The following is a 15,380-nucleotide window of genomic DNA, read 5'->3' on the forward strand; positions in this document are numbered from 1 at the left end:
TGCCATCCATCTACGCCTGAGGCTATAGTGTCTTTGGTGTGGCCATGCACATCAACAACACACATCCACTCAGGATGTCATTCATTCAAGGCACCGTCAGCTCCCTTCATTAGGGCTTTATCATGCAGCTAAATCAGAAGAAAACAGATCCTAAATTTGGGGGCAAACCTCCTAATATTTTGGTTTATAAACAGTACCTGTAAAGTCCTTTCAATTCCCAGAGGCACACAACGAGAATCTAACGGCATGTCCTGGGGAACACAGTTCAGGAAAGCTCTTACTACTAAACATCTGTAAAATCCATTCCAGGAAGGCAGATGAATTGTGCCACACATTTATATTACTTTCAGGCTGATTTACTCCTCTCTCTTTTATAATAGTTATTACTGATCACATCTGGAAACCACCAAGGGCAGATTTAAAATACCTAACGTAAAAAGGGCATCCAACTGACGCTACAGACTTCCTCAACAAGAAAAATAACAAGGACTCGGTAGTTAAAACTGGGGAGGGGATCTCCTCAATGCCTTCCTATGAGTAAGGGGACTCAGAGCCACCTGAGGTCTGTGACACTTCCTTTTTGACTGAAGTACTTTAAGGTGCTTTTTTGAGCCTTGTATCTAAAGTATCTTCTCCAATAAGTAGTTACAGAATTCCTAATATCAGCCCTGTTGGTCATTTGTAATAACATTCTGAAAAGTTAAAAAGATGTCATGTCACTCTCAAAGCTGATTTTCTCCGATTTCAAACCGTAGGCCTATGCTTACAATTGTTTACCTAACAAGCCCAGTCAAATCAAAATCATTCTTAATCCAGGATTAGTAAAGAGGTCAAAAGTTTAACTTTGACCAGAATCACACTGAACGTTTTCCTTGATCTTTATTACTATAAAAACAATAGCAAGTACCTATGTGAAGAGTTAACAGCCATTACATCCCTTGGCAGTAGGCAATGGCCCAATAAAGAGGGTTAGGTAAGAGGGTAAGGCCGGCACATCAATCATGAATAGTTCCTGTAGTCGGGCACTTTAATTCTACAAAGAGTAACATGATAACGCGAAGCACTGCTAACAACACGGTTGTTTTTGAGTCTGGTCCTGGGGCTCTTTGGGCCATTTTATGCCCAGGTGGCCCGGTAGTTAGTTTAACCACAAAGAAGCCGTTATCAGTTATAATTACAGCTGGGCAAGTTTCTTCAAATAAATGCCCTACAACCTGATCCTTGTCCACCCTTTGTAACGGCTACTTAACTAAATTAAGATATTAAAATCTCGGGTCACTTTAACGACACACTGATACTCTGTCGCCAGAAGCTGAAAGGCATGGCAGGAAACTTTGAAGGCGGATGAAAATGACCTAATGCGCAGAAAGTCATTAAGTTCGAAAAGATAAAGGTGACCGGGAGTAAGCCAGGCCTGGCCGGCACACAAGGGTCGGCCCCACCCTGAAGCTGAGCGGGCTGAGTCCTGCCCTTGACTTAGAGCCAGCCAGGGGGACTTTCACTGCCCTGATCCCTGCAGCAGGGCTACGCCGGGCCGCGGCTGGGGTGACGGGGAGCGCCGTGCCTGGCCTGTACGAGGTCCCGGGTTCTAATCCCAGCAGAACCGAAGGGCGCTGAAAACTTGGGCGTCAACTCGGGCGCACACACATGCGCCGTGGGGGGCTCAGCGGACCCGCCCCACTTCCCGGGCTCTGGGCTTCGGTTCCAGAACGCTCGGGTTCAGACCCAGAGCGGCGCGGGCGGCGGTCAGGGCTCGGGCGCAGCAGGAAGTGCGGGGCCTGGCCAGGCGCACCCCCCGCCGCCGCCGCCGCCGCCGCCGCCGGCCCGAAGCCCGGGGATGCGCGCGTGGCGGGCTCGCTCTTACCATGGTGCGCGCGGCGGCCTCCGGGTTTGACTCTGGCGCCAACAGCCGCGTCGGGTGGGAAGGGCCGGAGGAAGTGCAGGGGGAGGTCGCAACGACCCCTGGCGGCCCTGAGAAGGCTGCAGGAGCCGAGGGAGGAACCGGGCCGGGGCGGGGCCTGAGATGACAGGCAGCGCGGTGAAGGGCGGGACCTGGGAAATGATGGGCAAGGAGGGGGCGGAGCCTGAGGGGAGGGGCCTGAGATGATGAGCAGGGCGGGGAGGGGAGGAGCCTAAGAGGACTGAGACCAAAAGGACCTGCTGGGTTGGCGAGCGTGAACGTGGAATGGAAAAGTCGGGCCCCCGGGTGCGGGCTGGGGTAGGGCAGGCTGCTGTGCCCTTCCCGTGCCTCTGGGGTTGCAGAGCTGCTTGCTACTTAAGTGTTCAATGTGGCTTTTGTTTTTCTTTTTAAAAGGCAACTTTGAGTCTTCGCTTTTAAGTGTGTTTTTTTGGCTTAAAAAAAAATGGGGATTTGGCTGCAGGAAGTGAGTACGTTTATAAAAGATTTTTTTTAATTTTAATTTTTATTATTATTATTGTTTTAACTTTTCGAGACAGGGTTTCTCTGTGTAACCCAGGCTGCCCTGGAACTTGTTTTTTAGACCAAGCTGGTTTCAAATGAAAGGCATGTGCCTTTAAGGCTCCTAGCCTTAAAAGGAATTCTTAGACACAGTGGTGCCGGTGTGCTGTATTGTGAGTGAATCGTAAGTATTCTGGTTCTACTGATTGTAAGAGCTTAGCAGAGAGTAAGTGGGGGCTTTCTAAATTATTCTAACAACTACTGTTGTAGTCGTTACTGTCTCTCAGAGTTTCATTAAAACCTTAATTTCATAAGATGGGGTGAAGGTGAGTAGCAAAAATGTCCAAAGCTCCTACAAAGGAAAACAATAATGGGGGGTTTATAATGAGTATGTATCATACAAACCTGCTTGCCATATTCACACCATGACAACAGGCATAAGGAGGAGGTGACCCTGTCAGTTACATGGCATGGAGCTTCCATCACATAGATGTTATTAACACTTCCTAGGGTTCTTAATTTGCTCTGTATTTCAATTATTCTTTTGAGTTTCCTTTTCAGTCCTGGGATTCCAGGTCAGGGCTTCCTGACAGCAAGGGCTTTCTGTCACCCTATGCTATTATTATTATCATCGTTGTTGTTATTTTATTGAAAATAAGCTTTATTAGATCAAGTTAACAACTATATACAGAGACAAGCAATTTTAGTCATTTTCCTTTTGATCATCTTAGAGTAGAACTGAAATCTGTGTACAGTCTTAGTATGAAAGTTTTCCAGGTGTTTGTTGGGGTTGGTAGGTTGATCTTCTATACACGTAATTTATGCATTTTTAAAGTCTGACTCCAGAACACAAGAGTCATTCAAATGCTTGAGCAAAACGTCCATTGATTAGAACTTACATTGTATAGCAGACAGACCAGCGAATGAGTAAAGTAGGCTGCGTTAAAGTCCCCAAAGTTGTGTGAGCTTATGGAAAGAAACAAGACAATCTGAGTGCTCCACAGAGCAGGTAAGCAGGGGATCCTTGGCTCTGGAAGACAGTTTATAACACTTCATGCATGCCTTTTAAATCCATACTTTAAAAGAACCGGAGTCAGTCCTAAGTACTTAAAATACAAATCCTTATAAACAAACTGCAAAATCCCCAACCTTTGGAATTACAGGTTCTGAGTCTTGTATACCATGGGAGGGAAAAGCTGACGAGTTAACTGATTTGAAAACAAGAGTTTCATCCACACAAGAAGATGAGAGGTACTATCTCATCAAAAATGGGAATCTTCTGAGGTCTAACTAGGAGGCTAGAATCTGGCACCCCATTCTGTTTCAGCCAAACAGGCCCCAACAAGTCCTCAGGCCAAGTGATGTCTCCTTTCGTTTCTCAGTGATGGTCTTGGTGGTCTGATCTCTTCCTCCAATTATTCTGTGATGGCTAGCATGTCCACAGACTTACTCTGGCATACCTGGTGTACCCTGGATGACACCTGGCAATAACGGCCCATAGCCATCAGCAGCTAGCGGTGTCAGGAGGATGTTGCCATGTTAGTGGAACAGGGGCTTGGGATACTGGAACCCCAGTGACACTAGAAGGCTTCTCCGAGTTCTCTAGCTTTTAACACCTAGACAAGTAGGCTAGGATGGCCAGGCAGCAAGTCCCAGGGTCTGCTTGTCTCCGTCCCCCCAGGGCTGGGATTATAAATGCACAGCCCATTCTCAGCACTTCATATGGCTCTGTGGATGGGAAGTAGGTCTTCATACCTGCAAAGCAGGCACCTTTTCAGCCATCTCTTCAGACCCCTGTCCATGAACAAGGGGCTCTGTGTTTTCAGCTCACACCAGGCCCCATAAATAATGTAGCCAGCACTGTATTCATTTGTCTCAAGCCCATAGACTAGGGAGTTGTTGTTTTAAGTGCTAGAGTGAATCCAGGGCTGTCCCCGAGCAACTAGAACAGTATCTGGGTATTCTTTTGGTCATTGCATACTTGCAAGTGTAACAGCACTTTTAACATTGCTAAGTCTGAGTCTGTTTCATCAACTGGACTGTGAGCTCCTGAATGGTACAGGTTCTGTTGTTCATCTTTGTATATTTCCACTTTGCTAAGTGGAAACTCTAGTGTGCTCTGCATGCTTAGACTACAATGAGGCATAAAGACAATAGGCTGGTCAAAGACTAAACGTCTGTCTCCCTGCCCTGCCCATCCCCTCACTTCTGCACGGATAAACTATAGCTTTAACTGAACCCTGCTGCTCCAGAAAGGGTTGCAGCTGGCTTTATGTGAGATGTGTTCCAAGTGAATAGTCTGAGGTACCAGATGATGGGAGATGCTCCTCTCTAAGTCTGATAGACGCCAAAGAGCCCTTGATGGCCATGGGACCTGCTTGGAGAAGAGAAAAAGTAACAGGCAGGACACAGGAGCCCCAGGGCAAGCTGAAAGCCAGCCTGATCTACATGGTAAATTCCAGACCAGCCAGAGCAAAATAGCAAGACCTTCAAAATAACCCGAACAACAATAATAAAAGAGTGAAGAACAGAGATGAGAATTAATAAAATAAATATTATTATATAATCAGCAGCCAGGGATGTCAATTTGGGTCTTTATTAACTTCTGTTTCTTTATCTCTCCTTGTAAAGCTAACTTTGGCCTCCTCTTTCAGAGCTCCAGTCTGTTCTGAAATAGAACATTTGCACATGACAACTTGCACACAGAGACATTATCTGAGAAGTATTTTCTTGATTTGAGGTGGTAGTAAAAAGCTTCTCTGGGAAGATTAGGCATGTACACGTCCCCACACTGGACTTCCGAGGATGGTAATGTACTCCAGATGGCTTTATGGTTTGAAGTATACATTCAGTAGTTTGATATAATACAGAAAATTTTACTATGATGAACACTGTGTAAATAATTTCTTGTTGTGAGAAGTAATACTTGTAGTAAGGCCCCTCTTGAGTCACTGACCCTTGGAAGTTTCTGCCATGACCAGGAAAAGGCCATCTTATCTTGAAATTCTTTGAGGATTATAAGGACAACAATTCTAAGCAAACACACTGCCCACTGTGTCAGTATTTCCCCAACTCCTATTTCGTATACATCCTGGAAGCTGCCAGGTATTCAGCAACACAACCAACAAAAATAGTGGTCAGCTTTTTTTTTTTCCTTTTAGTCCAAACAGTTTAGCCAAGGTATTGCAGTCTTCTACATGGTACAGAACAATCCCCATTCCCTTCCACTCAGGGAACAATCTGTTAAATGAATATTCAGTCTGAAAATGGAGAAAACAAGCTTTATTATAATGATTTGAGATTTTTGTGCATGGTAACGATATACGCACGACTCTTGTTTCTCCTATGTTTCAAGACAGAATTAATTTAAAGTTTTATTATAGACTAAAGCATCCAAAATACTGTGGTACGTATGTAGCTACGAACATACAAACACATTGATGCACAGCGTCCATTCTTCTGTTTAAATAGGCAGTCAGCATTTGGATTCATAAACGAACATATGAGGAGGCTATATCATTAATGGATGGCAGAGAGTACAAGACCAGTGTTCTATACACAAAATGTATGAAACAGATCTGTAAAGGTGGAATGTACAAAATCTCCAAAGAAACAAAGAGGAAATGAACAGCCTTCATACTCATGGGCAGGCTCGGAAGGCTGCACAGTTGGGAATGATAGAATGTTAGGAGAGCATACTTGGTTGACACAACATCCCATGTTGTAAAGCAAAAGCGTCAAGGTTAAGGCTGTGTTGCTTTCAAAAGTTAATGGAAGTGCTGTACATTCATTGGAACAACATAGCTGATTATTAATCTCCTCTAGAATATCAATGAATAGCATCCACACATTCTCCACAAACAGACCACACAATCAGCTACCACACAGTACATCATTAGAAAGTGTTTTGAAGATTAGCTTCGTGATTTGTAGCTTACTGTCATTTTTAAAACAAAACCAAAAAAATCATTTATTTATACCAAACAAATTTATAATGGGCACTTCGTTTCTTTTATGGCAATACTAGATTCCTAGTTATCAAAAATATTAAAATAATTGTAAATTTTAAAACCCTGCAACATTTACAGAAAGTAACGGGATTAGGGCTTTATTGATTTTAAGGGCAATTAGATAAGGTTTGCATCAGAAAGCTTCAACTTTATCCTACTTGGAAAGGTCTTGTTTTAAAAATACTCACCAAAAACTTCCCTCTTCCCTTTTCAGAAGCTGGTGAATAGAGAGGCTGTCATAGAGTCCAAATGCACACCGAGACTTTTCCCATTTGAAGTGGTCTACAGGTGACCTGGTGTTGATCTGCTCTCTCCAGTTCCCTCCGTAGGTATTACCAAAGCATTTATGCTAACCCTTTCGAGTGAGGCTCCATCTGCCTGGTAACGTACTGCTCTTCCAGTTCATCCCCTGTGAGGACATACATACCCTGTACATGTAGTGGGAGCAGGTGTGCAGCAACTGTGGGGACCAGGCGTCCTTATTGCCTCAAATTTTGTCACGTTTAAGAGACTCAGGGGCTTGTTTAGTCATGGAGACTAAAGTCTCATCAAAATCTTACACATCGTTAAAAAACTGACAAACAGTCCTAAAGGCTTTCTAGTAGTGTGTTTCTGGATGGTCAAGTGACTCTCTACCACCCCGTGTCCAGCAGGGGAGGTTTATGTCGGAGAAGACACACTGTCATTAACCTATAAAACCTAACTGAAGCTATTTTGTCCTTAGTGCCCAAGGGAAATTTGAATGCTTACTTTCTCAGTGTATCATGAGTGTGTAACTGGTTCTGTACAGTTGACAAAGATAAATAACAGTAACAGCAGCCTAGAACAAAAAAGCCCCTTATTCCTAATAACCCTTCTTAGTTTACCAGAAACCATTCCCGTCAAGTGAGACAAGATTTCATTTAGATCTTGTCTATTTGTATCTCAGCAGCAGCACTTTCCCCCCAAAATATGCTTACCATGAAGAAATACAGTAAGTGCACACACACACACCCAATCGTAGAATGTCGTGTTTGCTGGAGTGCCCACTGCAGGTGCCTTAGTAGCCAATGGTGAAACAGATCTAGATTAAATATTCTTTCATTCCAGTTTGTACCAATATTCATGTATTAAAAAAACTTCCTTAATTTGTATTATTTCCTACTGAGATACCAAGCCTGATATGATATTTTATATATGAGATGATTGGTTTATGAGTTAATTTCTCAGTTCACAAATATCTCAGTGTTGCACAAAAAGAGCTCATTCAGTAAATTCATTTTCAAATTATTAGTTGCAATCTGAAGGCACATGTCAGTTGTAGAGCATGTGCCTAGCATGTCTGAGGCCCTGGATTCCATTCCAAGAGAAAAAAAAACAAAAAACAAAAAACAAAAAAACAAAAAACCTGTGGCAAATTCTTTAAAAAAAAAAAAAAATGTTTTCTGCTTGTGGAAATTAACTAAAATTAATTTACTCACTTAAAAAAAAAAAAAAACCTTTCTTTGAAATAGCCCAGAAATAATCCTGCAGGCAGACTATTAATAAACAGCACTACAGAATCCCCCTCGCCAGAATATAAGCTATAAGAGGACAGAGATGCCTGTCTCTTTCCCACATCCCTCAGGTCCCAGTGCCTAGATGCAGTCCTGGCCCTTGGTAGGAAGTTTGTCGATACAAATATTGAAGTTCATACTGAATGCTTGGGCTGCAGGAACAGCCTAGCAATAGAGCTCTTGCTTAAGCATTTCTGAGGCCAAGGGTTCCATACCCAAAATGAAGAAAAAAAATACATAAAGTCAAAACTTATTCCATGGTATTCAGAAGCAATCTTATTTTATCACTTCTTAAACAGGTATTGAATTTTATGTCTAATCACTGACAGGCTTGAATTTTTAAAACTCCACAGAACTAAAATAATAATAAGCTAAACCCAAATGTAAGTCTTCTGAAAATAAAGTTTTCCCCTAGGTGTTGATGTGGACATAATAAATTAAATAGACCATTGGAGGTAGTTAGATTTTCCCTTCTAAATTTTTTAACACTCCTGTATCAAGAACATTAGAATTTTAAGATAACAAGCCATAAACACCATCATATGTATGTAAGGGAAGTGTTTTCTTACAGTAAATACCTAAGGTGCTTTCAATGAAAAAAAAAAAACCCCAAAGCCATCATCAAACATGTCAAACACAATTTTCCTGTTTGGTAGAACTGAGTAGAAAATTCACCAGTGGAAACAGACCACGTCTTATTTTACAGTATCCGTGACAGGTAATGTTTCTCAAAAATGCATTTATACTTAAAGGTAACTCAAACTCAGTTTTTCAAGACGTCTTTTTCTTGTTTTCTTTCTTCCTTTTTTTCTTGAAAGCAAAAGAAGGCCATTTGCTGCCTGGAAGGTGGGCATCACCATCATGCTGGAAAGTGGCAACGTTTACACCCGCTGTGGGGCTCCTTCGCAAGGACAGCTTCAAATTGCAGCAGCCAGGGAATGTGCTGAAGGATGGCTGGGCAATGCTTCTGTCTGTCAGAGTGCTGCCTATTTCCACACACCAAGGATTCAACTATATATATATATATATACTTATATAATATGTATCATACATTCTATCTTACCTTAACCATGTATACTTGTCCCTTAATGCCTCTACTATTCATTAAACAATGATAAATAACCATAACATGCCCATACCTGTAATGCTCAACAGAACTTTGGTAACACTTGCTCTCTAAGGGGAAATCATTAATCAATCACATGCCTTTGGTTCACACCATCTTGTCCTCCAAAGGGCTGCTTATGGCTCTCTGTCCTAGGACACTGGTGTCCGACTACATGTGCTGACATTTTGCAGGAGGTAAAGCTTTCGCTTTCGTGATGTGGAAGAGGAAAGACATGTGAACACATGGCGCATGAACATGAGTTCTCTTGGTTACATTCCAGTGTGTTGATCTGAGGCTAGCAACCAAAGGGTCCCCCTTGCTTTTGCCATATGCCTTCTGAAGCATCAGGAATTTCAGGCTTTCCTGAAAATATATTTCATTTTCTGATGCAAGGTGAGCAGAAAGAGAAGGTGAGGAGAACACACAAAAAAGATCTTTGATCAAACCCAGAAAGGTTGGGAAATTTGCATTGATTCTGATGGGCTCAACTCAAGAGGGCCCTGAGTCAGAGCTGGGAGGATCTTGCAAGACAGCCTTAGATTTTTCTAAAGTCATTTATATGTGGTTGTTGATAACCAAAACAACAAAATGTCACCAGAGTAATAACATCTACTGTAAAAGTGAGGTTAGAAGGTCCCTTGGGTCTTGTGACCAAAGTTAAATAAAATAGGTAACTACAAGTTTTGTTCTTGGAAGCTCGATGCAAAGGCTACCATTCATTCACTGGTCAACAGATATGCTAATTCTTTTTAATGTCTGATTTGCAAAATTAGTTTAACTACATAAATCCCTGTCCTATGAGCCATAGTTCACAGGTGTAAAACTTTGCAGTTTGTATAGATTCAATAGAAGAGATTCTTTTTAAATCCTAAAAGTGAATTACGGAAATTGGATAAGCAGTTTTTAAGGAAATTGTTACATTCAGAAATAACCTTGGAAAGTCCACCAGCAGTTCTTCCTAGTATGAAAAGTCCTATTGTAATCTGGTCCCACATTGAAAACTCTGTTCCAGTTTCTAGTGCAAGACCTCAGTGCAGGGGTGTCCGCTGTTACTGTAAGTACCGATAGACCTTGAAACAGTGGTTTCCAGAGTCTGCAACCACAACATGGCCATCTGAAGTTAGGGCCAGGCCTTGGGGGCCATAGAGGGGGTCAGCTGATGTGTTGATATAGGACAAAAATGATCCACTCCCATCAAAAACCTGCACAAACACAAAATCGGAGTGTCATGAAAGTTACATATGCCAAAGAACACGTATTAAAAAAGCATGTAAAGGACCTTCTGGGTTGTCCAGGCTGCTGCACACACATGTTATTTGGTTGGATCTGGAAACAGCTATGAGGTGGCTTCTGGGAACATCCATAGTATATTTCCTGAAAAGATTAGCTCTGTGTGTGTGTGTATGAGTATGTGTGTGTATGTGTGTGTATGTGTGTGTATGTGTGTGTGTGTGTGTGTGTGTATGAGTATGTGTGTGTGTGTGTGTATGAGTATGTATGTGTGTGTGTGTGTGTACGAGTATGTGTATGTGTGTGTGTGTGTATGAGTATGTATGTGTGTGTGTGTGTGTGTGTGTGTGTGTGTGTGTGTGTGTGTGAAACTCTCCCTCGGCATGAGCAGCACCTCCTGGTGGTGGTGAAGACATAACAGGTCTGAGAGAGGTCACTGCTTTTGGCCCCTGCCTTCTGCCCTGGCTAGTAAGTGCATCTACCTCATTGTCGCGGCCACTTCCTTTGCTCACATTGGAACTCAGCTTCTTTTTCTTGTTTTTTAATTTTTGTTTTTCAAGTCAAGAGTTTCTGTGTAGCTTTGACTGTCCTGGAACTCACTCTGTAGACCAGGCTTTCCTCAAATTCAGAGATCCTCCTGCCTCTGCCTCTTGAGTGCTGGGTTTAAAGGCGTGTGCCACCATTGCCTGGCTGGAGCCCAGCTTCTTTAGCCTTCCAACACAGGCTGAAGAAGACCTGAGGGTCTCTTAGAATCTTAGAATCCTCTAGGTCAGTGGTTCTCAACCTTCCTAATGCTGCGAACTTTAATATAGTTCCTCATGTTGGGGTAACCCCCAACTATACAATTATTTAATTGCTACTTCATAACTATAATTTTGTTACTGTTATGAATCATAATGTAAATATCTTATAGAAGGATACCTGATATCTGACCTTCAAAGAGGTCTCGACCCACAGCTTGAGAACTACTACTGTAGGGCCTAGAGTAGGCCCTAGTTGCCAGATTGGGACCACTGAGGCAGCAGCCTGATAGACTAAGAAGGCTACCAGCTTCTTGGTCTCTTTAACATACATATGACTATGGCTGGACTTGCCCATCTGAGGCATGGAAGTCAATGTAATAATTCCCTTTGTGACATGCACTCAATCCATGTGCTCTGTCCTCATGAGGACCCTAACACACAACCCTTGTTTCCGTTTACACTTGTCTGGTTTTCTCCCCTGCTCCCTCTGTGACTGGAGTCACTGACACAGAACTTGTTGGTTGTGCATCTTATATTACTGTGGCTGTCACATGCACAATGACAAAACAGAGATTTCACTTTTCCTTGTTGACGTCTGTAGTTCAATGTGCCCATCTGGAGAGGCAACAGCTTAAAGTTGCCTAACTCTGAGAGTCCATGTGGTTCTGCTGTGATGATAGGCGCAGATCAACTCATAACATTTCCTCTTTCACAAGTTCCCAGGTTGGTTTCTTTGCACCATTTTGTTTGGCCCACTTGGAGTTTTAAGAAGCAATGTAATTAGGCAGATGCCATGAGGCCACAAAATACAAACAACATCTGTGGGCCTTTGTAACTTGCCTAGCTCCTGCCTATTAAAGTATCGGACCTTCCTACCCACCACGATGAGACCACTGATAGAGATCTCTTTTGAGACAGGGTCTCATGTAGTCCAGGCTAGCCCCAAACTTGTTATGTATTCAAAGATGACCCTAAGCTGCTGACCTTTCTGTCTCTACCTCCCATGTCAATGCCACCATGCTTACTCAGTCCTGGGGATTGAACTCAGGGCCTTGTGCATACTAGACAAGCGCTCTACCAACTGAACTACATACATCTTCATCCCAGAATGTCTCTGCTAATACAGAATTCTGTAGGGGTAATTAAGCAATATATATACATATATATGTATGTGTGTATGTATATATCTGAAATAAAAGCATGTTGCATCACACTGATATTCTCTATTTTCTTTTAACTGTGTATTACACAGGGGATTCATAGAAAAAGGAAAACTCTAATATAGTAATTATATGTATAGTATACCCATGTATATGTTTGGTTTGAAGTCAGTCAAGCTGTGCTTGAACTCTCTACATAGATGAAGACAACCTGAACTGCCCCTTTCTTCCTCTGTTTCCCCATGTGCTGGGGTTATGAGCAAGTGTCTGGCTTTGAATGTTTGCTTCTTAACTGGCACATTGAATAAAAAGAAACAATGATAGCAATAATGGAAATAATAGTGTGGGGTGTCTGGAACAACTGTAATGAGACCTGAACAGTGTGTGTGTGTGTGTGTGTGTGTGTGTGTGTTTGGTTTTTCTTAGTGACAATAAGAGGTTTTACTAAAATTATTGCTTGTTGCCTGTGTTCACAATTAAGAAAAACGAGCCTTCACTTTCAGATTAGTAAAACATCCAAGCAGTACTTTTTTGTTCAAAGGCTCTCTTGAATCCTGTCTATGAACCCTTTAGAGATCTGAGGAGAACAACATTCAAACCAAAAAAAAAAAAAAAAAAAAAAAAAAAATAGCCCCTGAATTAGAGAACTCTACACTAATGATGTCACCTTCTGTCTACCTTTCCATATAGAGTGTTCGGTCCTTCACATGAGATTATCTACAGTGTTATGACTTAACCAAGAAGGAAGACCATCCTAGGTCCTGGGATGGGTAACTTTTCACTGTTAACCATGTCGGCCAACTGTACTCCTTTGCATCTGATGTACCTGGATCCTGCTGTTGCCCCAGTCAGCCACAATGATATTTCCATTTGAGTCCACCGCTACGCCTGTTGGCGCATTAAACTGCCCATTTCCTTCTCCATTGGAGCCGAACTTCAACATGAATTCTCCTTCCTGATTAAATACCTGTACAAAACATTGAAAGACTCTTTTATTTAAAATAGCCAACCCTATATTGTTTAAAAAATAGCCATCTGAGCAAGTTATTTATAACAAGTCCTGTGACTTGAGAAGTCTGAGAAAAGTGGTCTATAGACTAGACTTTGTCACTTGTGGTTCCCAAATCATATGCGATCTCATTTATTATTTATTAATTGACTCTTCTTTTTTCTGCCATTTACAACTGGTTACTAAATACCTGTACTGATTTTTTTTATAAATTACAAAATACTATAAAAATATAAGATGTTATGAATAGAGCTGAAAATATTTTTAAACAATACTAAATATTATTCTATCTTCAAATAAGTAGTTTTATTTACTGAATAAATGAAAATAGGTACTATGTTTCTACAGGATGGATTGTCATTCAGTTTGGATCAGGTTTTCGTTAGGCCAAATATTCATGACTTATTATCGTTTTACTATACAATATAATAAGAAGAAGGCTGAATGGCGTACTTAGAACAAAGACTTTTATGTGTGCCAACGTGTGCACAAATATACAGTGGTCATGAGTGAAGAATAACAAGGCTGTTTTATCTATTTCAGAAGGTATTTTAGTTAAAATAGAGAGTTTATAAATTCTAAAGCCACCATGATTAGAACCAACAGAAGCTATTTCAAGTGCAGGATAAACAGAACTCTTAAGCAAATGGTCTCATGCCTGATATGACTGATCAATTGGTTACTGTGGTTTACTGAATGTTCTTTTTTGTAGGGGGAGGTGGTGTGTGCGTGTGCGTGTGCGTGTGCGTGTGTGTGTGTGTGTGTGTGTGTGTGTGTGTGTGGTTTGTCAAGACATGGTTCTCTGTGTAACATCCTTGGCCGTCCTGGAACTCACTTTGTAGTCCAGGCTGGTCTCAAACTCACAGATATCCTCTTACTTCTGCCTCCTGAGTGCTGGGATCAAAGGTGTACGCCACCACACCCAGCTTTACTGAATGTTCTTATTACTAGTGTTACACTATACCTATCAAATATAGATTAGAAGTTTTGGAATGAAAAATTTAATGACAACATTAAATACATTTAATTAATTACACTAATGTATTTAATGACAACACTATTGTAAACAATTTCATCCTGATGTTTCACATGATACTTAATGGCTCTGAAATATTCCTGGGATGTTATTGTAAATATCCATTATGGTGATGCTTAGATGTATGGACATATTAGCTTACAAATCAAGAAGTGTTATGGGAGCTGGAGAGATGGCTCAGAGGTCAAGAGCATTGGCTGCTCTTCCAGAGGTCCTGAGTTCAATTCCCAGCAACCTCCTGGTGGCTCACAACTATTTATAATTAGGTCTGGTGCCCTCTCCTGGCATGCAGGCACACATGCAGTCAGAATACTGTATACATATAAATAAATAAATCTTAAAAAAAAAAAAAGTGTTATGGTCAGGGCACCTTTAAAGGTTGCTCACACTTGGACCTCAGAAGGTTCACAGCTCTGAGCACAGACCTGATTTGAGGATGACCTTTGAGTTGTCTTTGGCTCCTTAGAAACAAGCACAGCCAGCTCTTGCTAACACACTAGGTTATAAATACCAGGGTAGGCTGGGTATGCAGCAGGTACACTTGCCTAGCACATATGAAAACTTGAGTTTTATCTTTAGCAATAAGAAAAAAGAAGGAAAGAAGTGAGAAAGGGAATAGAGGCGGGAGGGAAAGATGGGGAGAAGGGATAGGAAAAAGAGGAAGTGTTTAAAAGGCTTCCTCAATTCTTAGTCACATAGCCATTTTTACACAACGCTGTAGCTTTAAATTCCAGTGAGCAGGTGTTTGTGTTGGTGAAGACACTGTTATCCTATGCTCTTTCCATTATTAATTCCTACACGTGGTCTTGGTGGTCCTTGCTTACTTTTTTGACCCAGTATATTTTTCTTGCATAGGTGCATCTACTTCATATTGGGACAAAGAATGCTTTATTTCTGTTGTTTGTTTGACTTTTTTTTAATGTTCATTGAAGACAGGGTCTCAATACGTAGCCCAGGCTAGCTTCAAGTTTCTGATCCTTCCTGCTCCCGCCAACACCTCTGCCTTCACCTTGTGAGTGCTGGGAATTGCAGGCATACACACCGTGCCTACCAGGCTTAGTTGTCTTGTGATTATAACAAAATCCTTGTGGTACCTCTGCTCACCTGCATTTTGCTTTCCTCGGCCTTAG

At 41.7% G+C, this 15,380-nt stretch overlaps 2 protein-coding genes across 6 annotated transcripts in view; both read right to left on the reverse strand.

The window, feature by feature from the left end:
- Positions 1–1,985, reverse strand: part of Mnd1 (meiotic nuclear divisions 1) — a 63,635-nt gene extending 61,650 nt beyond the window's left edge. Inside the window, exon 1 of the mRNA XM_036191410.1 lies at positions 1,865–1,985. Coding sequence (XP_036047303.1) covers positions 1,865–1,867 — 3 coding nt within the window. The 5' untranslated portion in view covers positions 1,868–1,985. The remainder of the gene's footprint in view (positions 1–1,864) is intronic.
- Positions 1,986–7,803: 5,818 nt separating this feature from the next.
- Trim2 (tripartite motif containing 2) overlaps positions 7,804–15,380 on the reverse strand; it is a 156,293-nt gene continuing 148,716 nt past the window's right edge. For all 5 annotated transcript variants that reach the window (XM_036191021.1, XM_036191019.1, XM_036191018.1 and 2 more), the window contains exons 11-12: positions 13,032–13,172; positions 7,804–10,274 (exon numbers count right to left, since the gene is read on the reverse strand). In XM_036191021.1, the coding sequence (XP_036046914.1) occupies positions 10,122–10,274; positions 13,032–13,172 (294 nt within the window). In that variant the 3' untranslated portion in view covers positions 7,804–10,121. The remainder of the gene's footprint in view (positions 10,275–13,031; positions 13,173–15,380) is intronic.

The sequence above is a fragment of the Onychomys torridus genome, chromosome 6 (genome assembly GCF_903995425.1).
Source record: "Onychomys torridus chromosome 6, mOncTor1.1, whole genome shotgun sequence".
Taxonomy (NCBI): Eukaryota; Metazoa; Chordata; class Mammalia; order Rodentia; family Cricetidae; genus Onychomys; species Onychomys torridus.